The sequence below is a fragment of the Macrobrachium rosenbergii genome, chromosome 57 (assembly GCF_040412425.1).
Source record: "Macrobrachium rosenbergii isolate ZJJX-2024 chromosome 57, ASM4041242v1, whole genome shotgun sequence".
Lineage (NCBI taxonomy): Eukaryota > Metazoa > Arthropoda > Malacostraca > Decapoda > Palaemonidae > Macrobrachium > Macrobrachium rosenbergii.
Window position 1 is genome coordinate 4646030 of NC_089797.1, and position 14747 is coordinate 4660776.

General features: G+C 35.2%; 1 protein-coding gene across 3 annotated transcripts in view; it reads right to left on the minus strand.

Annotated features, from left to right (window-relative positions):
• LOC136837132 (uncharacterized) overlaps positions 1-14747 on the minus strand; it is a 117718-nt gene that overhangs the window by 35252 nt on the left and 67719 nt on the right. The window contains exon 2 of one of the 3 annotated variants that reach the window (XM_067101747.1): positions 6654-6814. The exons of the other annotated variants lie outside the window; for them this stretch is intronic. Coding sequence (XP_066957848.1) covers positions 6654-6814 — 161 coding nt within the window. The remainder of the gene's footprint in view (positions 1-6653; positions 6815-14747) is intronic. 3 annotated transcript variants of the gene reach the window in all.

A 14747-nucleotide genomic window follows, 5' to 3' on the forward strand; every position in this document is an offset into this window, starting at 1 on the left:
TTTCTAGATACCCCCATTTACCCACATTTCTACTTCTGCATGACCCAAGGTCACCTAACTCTGGTCACTGCGCTAACGGTGCCAGTAAGTGCCCCCTTCCGTTGTTACTGGGGCATTATCATCCACTGTGCCTAAACCAGTGGCAAAAGTTGGGTCACTACCCACAGGGTGATAGAAAGAGCAAGCAAACAATTAGTGGGTCATTTGAATTGTAACTGGAATATAAAACTTAGGCCAAAGGTCTCGGTGTAATGCTGTATGAGCCGCGGCCCATGAAACTTTAACCACGGCCCGTTGGTGGCCTGTCCTATATCGTTGCCAGAATCACGGTTATGGCTAACTTTAACCTTGAAAATAAAAAGTACTGAGCTAGAGGGCTGAAATTTGGTATGTTCGATGATTGGAAGGTGAATGACCACCATACCAATTTGCAGCCCTCTAGCCTCAGTAGTTTTTAAGATCTGAGGGCGGACAGAAAAAGTGAGGACAGACAAAGCCAGCACAATAGTTTTCTTCTACAGAAAATTTACAGGTGAAAGACTTATTAAGGAGACTGTAGCAAGTAACGTCGTCCAATCCTGTTGGTACCACGGCGACGATTAAAAGGGCCATTATCCGCGTCCGTTAATCTCAGACATGTTTCTATATTGAATGCTTTCAGAGAATTGCAGGATCATTTGATGAGATATTTCAGGCTGAAGTTTTAGTGTAAGGCCTGGCACCAGAGAAGGGAAAAGAAGAATGTGATGAAGTTGCAAGAGTATTTCGTCATTCACTTGTTTACCATTGGCATTTCAACCTATTTTTGTTATGTCTAGGAAGCTTTGACAGGTCTAACGAATATGGGGTCTCTTTGTCAAAAATAGCCACACACACACACACAAACACATGGTCCACCCACTAGTCCATTAGCTGTAAATTGGTATTAACTTCTACTGGGGTCAAAAAGAGGGGCGTGGGGCTAGCAGCTTCACCCCTAAAGATTTGCTATGGAATAGGTGGCTGTACCCCTCTGGAACCAACCCCCTTCCAAGGAGAAAATAAATATGGTAAAAAAAAAAAATCCCTGGAAGTTTTTTTTAACATTAAACGAGTTGTTTTTTATTTATTTTTTTATATATTTACTGATTTATTTCCTTAAAAGAGTTTACGCATCATCATCATCATCAATATTTACAGTCTTTAATCTTTACTACAGGGGCCACAGATACTTGACAGTGCTACATCGACCTGGCAACACCTAGCCAAAGCAGCGTGCAGCATTCGATGAATTTTATGCCAAAGAAAAGGAAGAAAAAAGTTAAATGAAAAAAAAAAAACTCCCACTAATTTTAAGTCGTGCGTGGTGAAAATAAACTTGTTTTTTCCCTCGTTTCTGTATTTTTTTCTTTTTTCGGTATTTTTTTTTTTTTATCGTGGGAGCAGGAAGCAGCTATAATGCTGTTTAATTCTGGATGACCGGTCTTGGTGACATGCACGCTTTTAGGATTTATCAAAGGTAATTTTCTAGTTTTAGAGTTTATCAAAGGTAATTTTCTGGTTTTAGAGTTTATTAAAGGTAATTTTCTGGTTTCAGAATTCATTAAAGGTAATTTTCTGGTTTCAGAATTTATTAAAGGTAATTCTCTGGTTTCTGAATTTGTTAAAGGTAATTTTCTGGTTCCAGAATTTATTAAAGGTAATTTTCTGGTTTTAGAATTTATTAAAGACAATTTTCTGGTTTCAGAATTTATTAAAGGTAATTATCTGGTTTCAGAACTTATTAAAGGTAATTATCTGGTTTTAGAATTTATTAAAGATAATTATCTGGTTTTAAAATTTACTGAACGTAATTTTCTGGTTTTAAAAATATTGATGAAACTTTCTGGTTTTAGATCTTATTAAAGGTAATGTCATGGTTTTAAAATTTATTACTAATTAACTTCGATTCATAGTAGATTCTATCAAAGCAACACTCCCAGATTTCATTTATGAAAACATCAGGTTTAAGAATTCATAAATATAGTGCAATTGCGTCAAGAGTTTATTTATGTATGTATATATATATATATATATATATATATATATATATATATATATATATATATATATATATATATATATATATATATATAGATAAATAGATATATATATGGCAAGATAGAGAGAGAGAGAGAGAGAGAGAGAGAGAGAGAGAGAGAGAGAGAGAGAGAGAGAGAGAGAGACGGTGGGCAATGCACCAATGTTTACTGGTTGGCAGTGGTCGCGAACGCCATGTTATCTCTTTCACACTCGACTGTGACGGCTGTCATTCATTCGCCCTTTGGTCGCCATCAGAACGCGTCGGCGCGCCCGTATGCGATTTATCTTTCCCCTCAGTGAGTGCGGGGGCATTAAAGAACTCAGTGCCCTTAAAAAATCTGGCGATGCCCCAGAGGAAGCAGAAGGGAATGAAAATGGTAAGGTTTCATTCCGGGAGTGATAGAACGACCTTTGGAAAGGTGGGAGTTTTCTTTTCTCTCTCTCTCTCTCTCTCTCTCTCACCCACACACATTAATGACATATGCCTTTTTTCTTTAGAAGAGTGGTCACTGAAATTGTCAACCTTTTGGCTGTAATGCTTCACTGCTCAGTAAAACAGCAATAGTACAAGGGAATTTTTTCAGGATTTTTATCTATTTTTGTTAATATGTTGGTTGGACTGTTTATGCATATTCTTCTCGTTTATTTACATTTGATTCAACCTATATTTATGCAACCTAAGCTCTTCTTTCCCTATTCTGACAAATGGATATCTATGACACAAAATTTACTTGGCAAATTAAAAGCAATTTTTAAAATTTTTAAACCATGGTTATTTTTCTCCTTTTTAGTTTTCTGTAAAAGAAAACAATTCAGATGGCTTTGTCTATCCGTCCGCATTTTTTCTGTCCGCCCTCAGATCTTAAAACCTACTGAGGCTATAGGGCTGCAAATTGGTATGTTGATCATCCACCCTCAAAACATCAAGCATACCAAATTGCAGCCCTCTAGCCTGAGTAGTTTTTATTTCATTTAAGGTTAAAGTTAGCCATGATCGTGCGTCTGGCATCGCAAGAACACAGGCCACAATGGCCGGCTGAGAGTTTCATACAGAATTATACGCTGTACAGAAAACTCGACTCGACTCTTCGGCGCATTTTTTTACTTGTTTTGTATTTATTTGTTTGTTTGTTTCCACTTGACCCTCCTGTACGTCCTTCTCTGTTATGAATGAGAGTAAATGGTGGCGAGTTTGTGGACAAAATGGTAGGTGAGTCTCTCTCTCTCTCTCTCTACTTCAGTACCATCGTCTCTCCTTCTTTGTCCATATGAGAGTCACGGGTTCGATTCAAACAGAGGACTTTGAGATTTGGGTACTCACCTAAATAACTAATCGTGCCTTCTTTGGTCGTATTTCATATATATTTTGTAATTTCTGTATTTCTTGAATTTATTCTCAAACCCACGATAAAATGCATTACTACCCTAATACTGTTCTTGCATTTTAATGTCATGTTATCTATTTATTAATTGATTAATTAATTTTTTTTTTATTTAATTAGTGTGATCTCTTCTTTCCGTTTTTCCCTTTAACTCCTCTTACTTCTTAATGAACGCCTTAATATTCTTTGGAAGCTTGAACTACAAGTTAATGACCCCTTTGGTGGGCTTGTTCCATATGAATAGGTTTCACCTTCTGAATAATAATAATAATAATAATAATAATAATAATAATAATAATAATAATAATAATTATAATAATAGTTTAAAAAAACTCTTGAAAATCCCTCGGTCGACTCTTATGGGTCGCAGCCCTGGTCTGATGCGAATATTTTAAAGATTTTCTTGGGGGGGTTAACAGCTAACAGTTCATCCGCTCACTGCCCAGTGGTCTAGACTGAGTCCTAATCACACGTTTCTGAGAAACAGTTATGAGGTCATAAATACGCCGAACAAAGGTCTAAAAACTGAATTACTACATGTGAGAAAAGTTAGATAAATATATAATTAAATACAAGCTGAAGATGCAAATGACAGGTACTGTATAAAAGTACGATAATTTTGTCGTGAATGAATGTCATCTTTCCAATTTATCTCATCACCAAACACATATCGTATAATCTTAATATCACATATATATCTTCTACAAATACTACTAAAAGTCCTGTGTGGCTCTATGTAACATTTTTACATATTTTTAAAACCTAAAACTTTCTGTAAGGAGGTAAGCTGCAACTCCTACTGCACGTACCGCGAATTGGCTATAAATCATCATACGCCAGGCACCGTGAATTCATGAATCATACGTCTGGCAGCGTTTGCGGCGTCTGCTATTGAAAGGCCCTTTATTTATTACACCCTTTCCCTTGTGTTCATGAACTGCCCATCACGGAATTTTAGAACAGACTTGAATAAATGTGATTGAAATAGATTACTAAGCATATGGAATAAACTCCTATTGTATAGTAAAGTCGCTTTAGGAACAGAATTTCCTGTCAGAGGTTTACAGTCAAAGGTCAAGGTTGCAGAAATTTTGGCGTTACCCGCCTGGCTTGGATAAGCTATATTGGAAGTTCACTAGTATGTTCATCACACCTGACCTTCAACCATCAAAGGTCAAGGCCACGGAGCAAGTCAAGATTTTCATGCAATGTCCACGAACGTAGGTTAGAAAAAGGTACTGAGTAACAGTAATTGGTAAAAGGAAATATATAACTATATCGCAGCGTAATGAAACTGTGAATATACTAGAGCTCTTGATTTCAAAGGAAAAGATTTATGTATTAGAGCTCTTGATTTCAAAGGAAGACATCTATGTACTAGAGCTCTAGATTTCAAAGGCAGATATCTATATATTAGAGCTCTAGATTTCAAAATATACTAGAGCTCTAGATTTCAAAGACAGAGATCTATATATACTGGAGTCTAGATTTCAAAGACACAGATCTATATATTAGAGCTCTAGATTTCAAAGACACAGATCTATATAACAAGACAGTGATCTATATAACTAGAGCTCTAGATTGCAAAGGCAGAGATCTATATACTAGAGCTTTAGATTTCAAAGAGTGACATCTATAAACTAGAGCTCTAGATTTCAAAAACAGGGATCTATATACTAGACCTCTAGATTTCAAAGACAGATCTATATACTAGACCTCTAAATTTCAAAGACAGATTTATATACTAGAGGTCTAGCTTTCAAAAGCAGAGATCTACATACTAGAACTCTAGATTTCAAATAACCCCAAAATTCTTAAAAAAAAAAAAAAAAAAAAAATTACATGAAATTCACACACAACTTGACCCATGAATATTTCAGAAACCTCTTCACTGTAGAATTCGAACGGTCTTTGACTCGGGGCTGGGGACAAAATTTACATGAATTGAAGAAGTCTCAATTATGAGCCTACGGTACGGGGCCATTTGCATAATTCCGACAGCGTCGGAGGCCAGACTTCATAAACTTGAGAAAAAAATTCTGAACACAGTCAGACCTTCTGCTACTCTACCTTGATTCCATCTCAAGCCTCATTTCCATATACCTTTTAGGACTGACGAGCGTAAAAAGTCTTTCGAATGAAATTAGATTACATTATCGTCATCGTTACCATCGTCCGTTTCATTAAGTTCATTAAATACTCAGCGTGGAAACTGGAATCGGGACTGACTGAGGGGTGGTGGTGTCATAAGCCTAGTCTGATCTACCTTTCATCTCGTGAGTCACCTCACGCCAGCTCTGTTGATTTTGTTATCTTTTCTTTTTGCATAACTTTTACATTCAGCTGATTTTGCTATATGTTTTATCTTTCCTGCATACTATTTGCATTCATTTAGAAACTGACACAGACCATTTTGCATTGACAGGTTTAACCCAGCAATGATGGCAGAGTTTTTGCCAGGAGAACTGACTATATACTTCGTTCTGTTTTTACTGAAAATTCCCGAATATGCAAGGACACAGCAAAATTAAATTGTGCTGTCATTACACTGGTGCAACTACAACCACTGCTAAATCTTAAATTCTCCAACTGAAACACTTAAAATCACAGAAGATCGTTAGACTGAAAATTGTAAGGGGTCACAATATGCATTAATGGTAAAAAGGCCAAATAATTTCAGGGTGAAATTTGCTGTAATATCAGAAAGCTTTCTACAAATAAAGTTGTTTCTAAGAAATCCATACCAATGCCAGCTTTAAACTCTGAGCCATCCAAAACACCACACCGTACTGCTTTCTAGGTCTGCTACTTGAAGCGCCTTTCCTATAGACATGTACTTTAGTGAAGTTATGGTCAGCTGTTTATGATCAAATGTTAAGCCAGTAAATAAGAGCATGCATGCTAGCTTCTTCTAGCATTTTCTCTCAAAACTTTGACCTGAGTAGCTTAGGTAAGTCTATAAATTGGTGTAAAAAGTGAAGTATGTATGGTGTACGAGTATCAGAAAGGACACTAGCACAAACATGTGTAGCTTGAATTTTACCACCATTACCAGCTACTTAACACAAAGCTTGGCAAAAAGATGTCAGAACATACAAAAACCAAAAAAGCTTGCTTACATGACACTGGCTCGTGAGAATCTTGCAAAGGCTGCAGAGAGCTTAACGTAAACACCCAGAGCACAGCCAATCTACGCCTAGACCAACCTACCTGACAACGCAGCACGATATTATCCAGTGCGGTAAAGACCTCACTGACTTCGTAGAAAGAGAACTCTTGCACAACCCCGTGCATGAGGGCGTGGAGGTGATGTCGACGGAGGTGTCCGATCTGGCGCACCACGTCCATCAGGTCTTGAAGCACACACATGGCTGCAAAGCAACAGGGCGCCCATGTTATGAGTGGGGCCATGCCGTGCATTCTGGGACTTGGGAGGTGCGTGGGGGAGGGGGTAGGGTGAGGGGGTGCACAGGGTTTTATACTGCAAGGGTATATGTGTTTATTTCCAAAGTACAGTAATGTTGGGAATTGCAGAAGTTGATTTTAGACTGACAATCCTCAGGAGGGGCTTAATCTGCAGGCTAATCTAAGAAAATTCTGTGAATCACTTAGCTCCCACTTTTAAGGTTTATATCTGGAATGGGAATTAAGGTAAGGGAAAGTATTATACGGAAGATAGTATACCACAGCAGTAGGGTATGGGCATAGAAAACCAAAAATACAATATCTGGCCGGCCTATTCAGGCCAGCTTAATCTTCAGTGCTAAGTCCTCGCTTGCAGAAGAACCGTTGAGCCACCAACAAAGTTTCCTTGGTGTTGAAAAATACATATTCAGACTAAATACCAACTTTAACTCATGCTTCTTTCTGTTATGAAAAAGGATGCAGGCACTTGAAACACTTCCTCAGTTCATTCTGATGAAGAAGGAGTGCTGTGAAGAAATGGATCGAGTGAATGTACAGAGATCTGGGTCTTTGAAAATGTGTCGGGTCAAAACATGCACTACGGGAAAGAATTGGATGCTGTCAGAAAGGAGTATACATTCCTGAAGTATCTGGAAAAAGAAGGGAAAACCTTATACTGTCTGAAGTTTAATCCTTACCTTATAGAGATGAAATGGTCTGGTCTAAAAAAAAAAATGTGGCATTCCTGTGCTGGTAAACTTAGGCCTACATAACACTTTCCTCATAATTTATCAACGTCCTATCTAACCCACAACATCAGGTAAAGAAAGGAATTTTCATAATGTTAGTATTGCTGGAAAATCAAATGAAGACTTTACATTACTAGAAACTAAATCCTTACATAAGCAACACTGAGATATACATAAAAGCTTTTCCAGTAGGCGCTCCTACGCTTTGGCCTAACGTAACACTTTCCTAATTCCTTAACAACAAGTCGCCTTCAGAATCTGTTGAAACCACCAAAATGATAATAATGGCGCCTGACGTAACTTGTTGCAACAACTGAATACAAACTCTCCCGCATGGAACGTAACTTCCACTACTACGAACAACATAAACGGGAGAAACACGCTGTAACGGTGGAACTGGGATGGGCTACGTTAGGCCTAACCAAACAGTGGTCGAGTTTCAGCGAATGCTATAAGAGGGTGGGAATGCTTCGGGGGAGCATGTAAGCCGGGATGCTTGGACGAAAGGGGACGTCGATGCAGCGATTATGGGCATACACACTTCCCTGAAATACTGAGTGAACACAATGAGATGAGGCGGAGTGGATTCTCGAGATAGAACGGAAAATATGAATATTCTCGTTGCTCGTTTTTCCATTTTCCCTTTCTCTGTTTTCTCGTTAGAGATAAATTGAAAGACTTCCCTTTACTGAGAGTTGTTATATTTACGAACTTCTGACCTCCTGGGAACTCTAAATCGTTATCTATCTATCTATCCATATATGTATGTATATATATATATATATATATATATATATATATATATATATATATATATATATATATATATATATATACATACACATACACACACATACACTACAAACACGGAAAAAACCCACAAACAACTTTGTATACGGTGACGCACACACAATTCTTTATTCAGTTCTTTATTCAACCCTCTTTTGCAATTCAAAATTCGGTACGGACCTATCAGTGAGTTTAGCTGGTCAGTCTAGCGTAATGAACAAAAGCACCCTCACTCTGCAGGCTCAAATGTTGCTCGTTCTATGAATATGGTCATTTGAATTATCCGTCTGTTGCTGAACCATTTATCAGGTTTCACTGTGATGAATACCTTTAGCTTGTACAGACACTGCAACGCAGTGCTGCACATATACACGAGTTATACACATGTACATGTGCATACACATACACCTACCCCTCCCACACACACAAACACACACATACACATATACATATATATTTACACAATTGTTCTTTGCATTAATACAGTTAATAACAGGACCTCACCTAAACTGGATGGCATCTGGCGGAGATATTCATTCGGGAAAAGTTACAAGCTTTCTAGGACTAACAAGATGATGATGATGAGGGCTGTTGGCCCTGGAAAGCTTGTGACTTTCCCTGAATAAATATCCCCGCTAGATACCACCCAGTTTAGATGAGGTCCTGTTATTGATATATATATATATATATATATATATATATATATATTTATTATATATATATATATATATATATATATATATTTATTATATATATATATATATTTATTATATATATATATATATATATATATATATATATATATATATATATATATATGAATACAAAATAATTACAATATCATGCATTCACACATTGATTTTATGATTACACAAACAATCATTATATTCGTGGGTCCCTGATACGATAAGCACATAGGTAATGGCTTCTTCCGAACCTTAATTTGATTGACAAAGAACATACGTGCATCTTGGGCTCTGATGCCATTCTTTCTAAATAACTCTTCAAGCTCTCGAAATAGCAGATTCATAAATTCCTTCCATGCTTCTATTTTCTCTACGGTAACAGACTACACTGCCTATTAAAGCTGGTCTTTTTATCACACTTCTGTATTTCACTATATATCTGTTTATAAAACAATTGAGAGATCTTGTATTTTCCCTTAACAGCTATCATCCACACACCAAATTCTTGAAAAAATATAAATTTTGCACGCTCTGCTATCTATCTCCATGATAAATTTAATGTGATCTCGTCTATGCTACAATATCCATTTATTTTAATCTTATATTAGAAAAACACCAATGGTAAATATTGAAATATTATATATTCACTTCTCTCTCAGAAGGAAATCGGTAGTCGATCTTCATTTGTTTACATTTTTCGAGCGCGAAATGTTGGCGCCAAAGTCGTTAAGATACTGTTACCTTGTATACGATACAATAATGTCCATTTTTTTTTTATTCGAGTCTGATATTAGAGAAACACGAATGGCGAGAACCAAAAGCTAATATATTCAATTCTCTCTCAGAAGCGGTTCGGAAGTAAATCTTCATATGTTTATATTTTTCGCGCGGGAAATGTTCGCGCCAAAAGTCGTTAAGATGCTATGTTGTCTGGTATTCGAATCACGAAGTCCTTTTTTTTTTATTTATTTGAGTCTGATATTAGAGAAGCACAAACGGTGAAAATTAAAAGACGTTATATTCAGAAGTCCATTTGTCCATAGTTTTCGCGCGCAAACATTGGCGCCAAAACTCTTTAAGACGCTATGGAGCAATTCCGCCCCGTTCAATTGCGCAGCGAGCCAAAAAAAATTCTAAATAAAGGAATGCTACCGACAAAAACGAGCGCACGGGAATATCACAAACGTTTAAATGAAAAAAAAAGGGAGATCACGGTCCTATTAATCCTTAAAAAGGAAAATGCACGGACGTAATCCCCGCGATATCCCGGGATTTGAACTACAGAGAGAAACCACTTCCTATGGAGCGCCCCCGCCCCGGGATCGTTCCGGGCAGCTGTAACGGCTCAAAAGGCATTTGCTGTCTAATGGAACTGAAAGCCATTATCTGGGAGTCAGACATAACCTTTACGAGAACTGAAAGCGGGGATCTTTTAAATTGGTTTTATTTACCCCCCCCCTTTTTTTTTTGGCTTGCTTGTGTCTGTATGTATGTTCGTTTGTTTGTTTGTTTGAGCCATTACGAGAGTTTTAAAGGCGAAAGATTATTGCTGGCATATATGCATATTTATATTCATTGCTGCTGGCCAGGCGTGCAATTTTAATTTTCAGTAGGTTAGTAGCGTTTATAGGTATCCATACAAACACGCGCTTGCACGCGAGAGCACACGCACATACATATGTATGTATGTGTATGCATGTGAATATATATAATATATATGTATATAAAAATATATATACACATAAATATGTAACTTCGGAGTATCTACACCCAAGGGGAATCATAACTGATAAATGAATCTGTCCCGACCAGGAATCGAATCTGGGTCTGTGGCCTTAGGCCCAAGCAGATTCCTTATGGCTAAAAATTACTCCCAATACAGAATGAATCTGAGTTTAAAAAGTTCAGGGTGTATGTGACAAAACTTTTTATATATATATGTGTATGTATATATATATATATATATATATATATATATATATATATATATATATATATATATATATATATATAATGTAATTAATATATAATATATATATATATATATATATTCAACTCTTTATCAAAAGATTTAATGGGCTTATAACTGAAGTGCCCATCCGCCCATATTCAACTCTTTATCAAAAGATTTTGGGCTAGTGGAGAGGTGCCTTAAACGAGAGAGAGAGAGATTCCCTCGGTTCTTATTGCAGGAAGAAAGAAAGAAAAAAGAAACTTCTAGCTCAAAAAATTCCCACTGATTACTAAACGCATCACATTTTTGAACCCCTGAACTTTTTTTAACTCACAAATGACGTAATTGCTATCAACCCGTACGATATCACAAAAGTCTCCTGTAAATCAAAGTTACATCAACATGCAAACGCCGTCACGCTTTTTCTCTCATTCCACCTTTTTTCTCGTCTCTTTATCTCTCTATCTATCTTTTTGTCCTTTTTTTAAACTCTCTATCTCTCGTTTCATCTTTTTTAAAAGACTCAACGCTGCGTGACCGGATCTCGCGACGTCTGGAGGTTCCAATAATACGGGATAAATAGTCCTATATGACCCCACGATGAAAAGAAGCTTGTCAGCAGTAATTACAGTTTCCGGGGTTCGGAATAAGAACGGCTGATATGTGGTCACGGAAGCTTCTCTTGTATTTTTTTATTTTTTTTCTTTATTTTTTTATACCTCGGTATTAAAGGCTCTATTGCATTTCAGTATCAAAAGAAAGGAAACGCGCAAACAAACACACGCACAAGCATGCATGCATATATATATATATATATATATATATATATATATATATATATATATATATATATATATATATATATATATATATATACATAAGATTTATATGTTTATAAGTATATATATATTAATGACAAAGTTTTACATTTACTGTATATGAAATGGGCCTATTATTATTATTATTATTATTATTATTATTATTATTATTATTATTATTATTATTACTGCTAAATCGTACATATCTGAAATGACAGCTCCCCCCAAGAAGCAAGTAATTACAATTTCTTTTACGATGCTTTAAATAACGAAGAAAGAGAGAAGTAAACGAACCAGTCTTAGCCAAGAAATTTATGGAATGAATTCAATACAACCAAAAAAACGAAATATTTTTGTAACTATGAATTCAATGCAGAGAAAAAAAATATTTTCGTAACTATGAATTCAATACAGCGAAAATAACTGAATTATTTTTTAACAATGAATTCAATACAGTCAAAAAATTAATTATGTTTGTAGCAATGAATTCAATAGACAAAAAATACTAATTATTTTCGTAACTACTTATTATGCCTGCTGCAAAAAATTAACCTCAGAATTGTGAATCATTGTCTGAATGACCTACACCCACAGAAAACGTTGTATAAAACCCGTAGTCACTTAAAATAAAAAAAAGTAAAAAAAAAAAAAAACAGAGAAACAACTCCGGGAATTTAATTTTAAAAACGCCAAAAAAGTCACAAAAAACACGAGAGAAAAAGCTCCTAAAATTTATTTTTAAAACGGTCAAAACAGTCACAAAAAACACGGGAGAAAAATATCCTAGAATTCATTTTTAAAACATCCAAAAAAGTCACAAAAAACAGAAAAAATTCGAGAATTTAGTTTTAAAACAGCCAAAAATAGTCACAAAACACAAGAGAGAAAAACTCCGAGAATTTATTTTTAAAACAGCCACGAGAAAAAACTCCGGGAATTTATTTTTAAAACAGCCAAAAAAAGCAAAAAAACACGAGAGAAAAACTCCGAGAATTAATTTTTAAAACACCAACGAGAAAAAACTCCGAGAATTTATGTTTATAACATCCAAAAATAGTCACAAAAAAAGAGAGAAAAACCTCCTTGAATTTATTTTTACAACAGCCAAAAATAGCCACACACAAAAAAAAACGTGAGAAAAAACACGGAAAATGTAATTTTAAATCATCCAAACAAACTCCCGATGCGAGGCGATCATCGCGTGCCTGGTTCCATTTCACCAGGATTCTTTGTCTTCACTCTTATTATTATCTCGGCCGGCGAATCTACGTCAGTCATTTGGAACGGACGAGGAAAACCGCCATCCTTCATCCTCGAAGGGATTAAGGGATTAAAATCCTTTCATTTTACGCTCCGTTCTTCTTTTTTTTAATTGTCGGATTCCCGGGGAGACGGAAGCGCTAAATATGGCGGACATGTTGCCTCGGATTGCGGTTTCCTTTCTATCTATCTATCTGTCTGTCCATCTATCTATCTATCTATCTATCTATCTATCTATCTATCTATCTGTATGTCTGTCTCCATCTACCTATTGGGAATAATCAACACAAGATCACGTGTGGAACAGAAATAGATTTCTGAGTCTCATCGGGATCGAACCCAGGCCTTTCAACTAAAAGACCTGGGTTCGATCCTGATGAGTCAGAAATTTAATTTATATATATATGTATATATATATATATATATATATATATATATATATATATATATATATATATATATATATATATATATATATATATATATATATATATATATGAGAGAGACAGATGGTTGCAAAAGAATGATTTAATTGTAAACAGTATATATATGATCTATTGTCATTATCATCACCAATAATATTCATAACAATAACAAGTGTATTTATTTTTTTACAACTCCATTTCAAGTAAGGTTGGGGGCAGGGGATATAAGGGGGCGGTTTGCCCCCCATCCTTCGACGATTTAAACTTTCGGAAAACGGGCCTAAATGGTTCCCAACGCCTCTGGGATCAATCTCGGGGTCTGTCCCAGTTGAGTCAAAGTTGATAACCACTGGACCAAGAGACGAGGGACATTTATTTCCCATCTTTATTATTATTTTTTTACATTAACTACTTCTTAAATTGTTTATTTTTTTAGTTGTTTTGGACTATTTATTCTTTACTAATTTTACCTGTTATCCGATTTCTGTCGCCCCTTTTTCTTCAATTCATCGTGATGTCATACAAACAAGATGATTACATGACCATCTTCCATTTTCGAAGGGGGTTGATATTAATTTAACAATCTGCCATACCGTAAAGCCGTTATAATAATAATAATAATAATAATAATAATAATAATAATAATAATAATAATAATAATAATAATAACGAACCAAACAAAAACTTCTTTCAGTTTTCTTCTGAAGATGGAAAGAAAAAACCACAAGATTCCTGTGTGTAACTTGTTTACTTGTAAATATTTACATATTGCTTGAATCTCTAGTACTTTCAGGTCCTAACTGCGACCCTTTTTCAAGAGATGTGAAGGTGGTCAGGCCTTGAACCAGCCTGACTACCTCAAAGTACTCGAGATTAAAAGTAATATGTAAATATTTACAAGTAAACAAGTTATACACAGGAATCTTGTGGGTTTCTCTTTCAGTAATAATAATAATAATAATAATAATATAATAATAATAATAATATAATAATAATAACAATAATAATAATAATAATAATAATAGAAGTACTTTTACTGTAGGAATAATAAAGATAAAAGTTACGATGAGAAACATTCCTACATTTAAATACAGCAGCTATCTATAATAATAATAATAATAATAATAATAATAATAATAATAATAATAATAATAATAATAATAATAATAATAATAATAAGAAAGCGTAGGGTAAACAGATAAATACATACTGTATTCA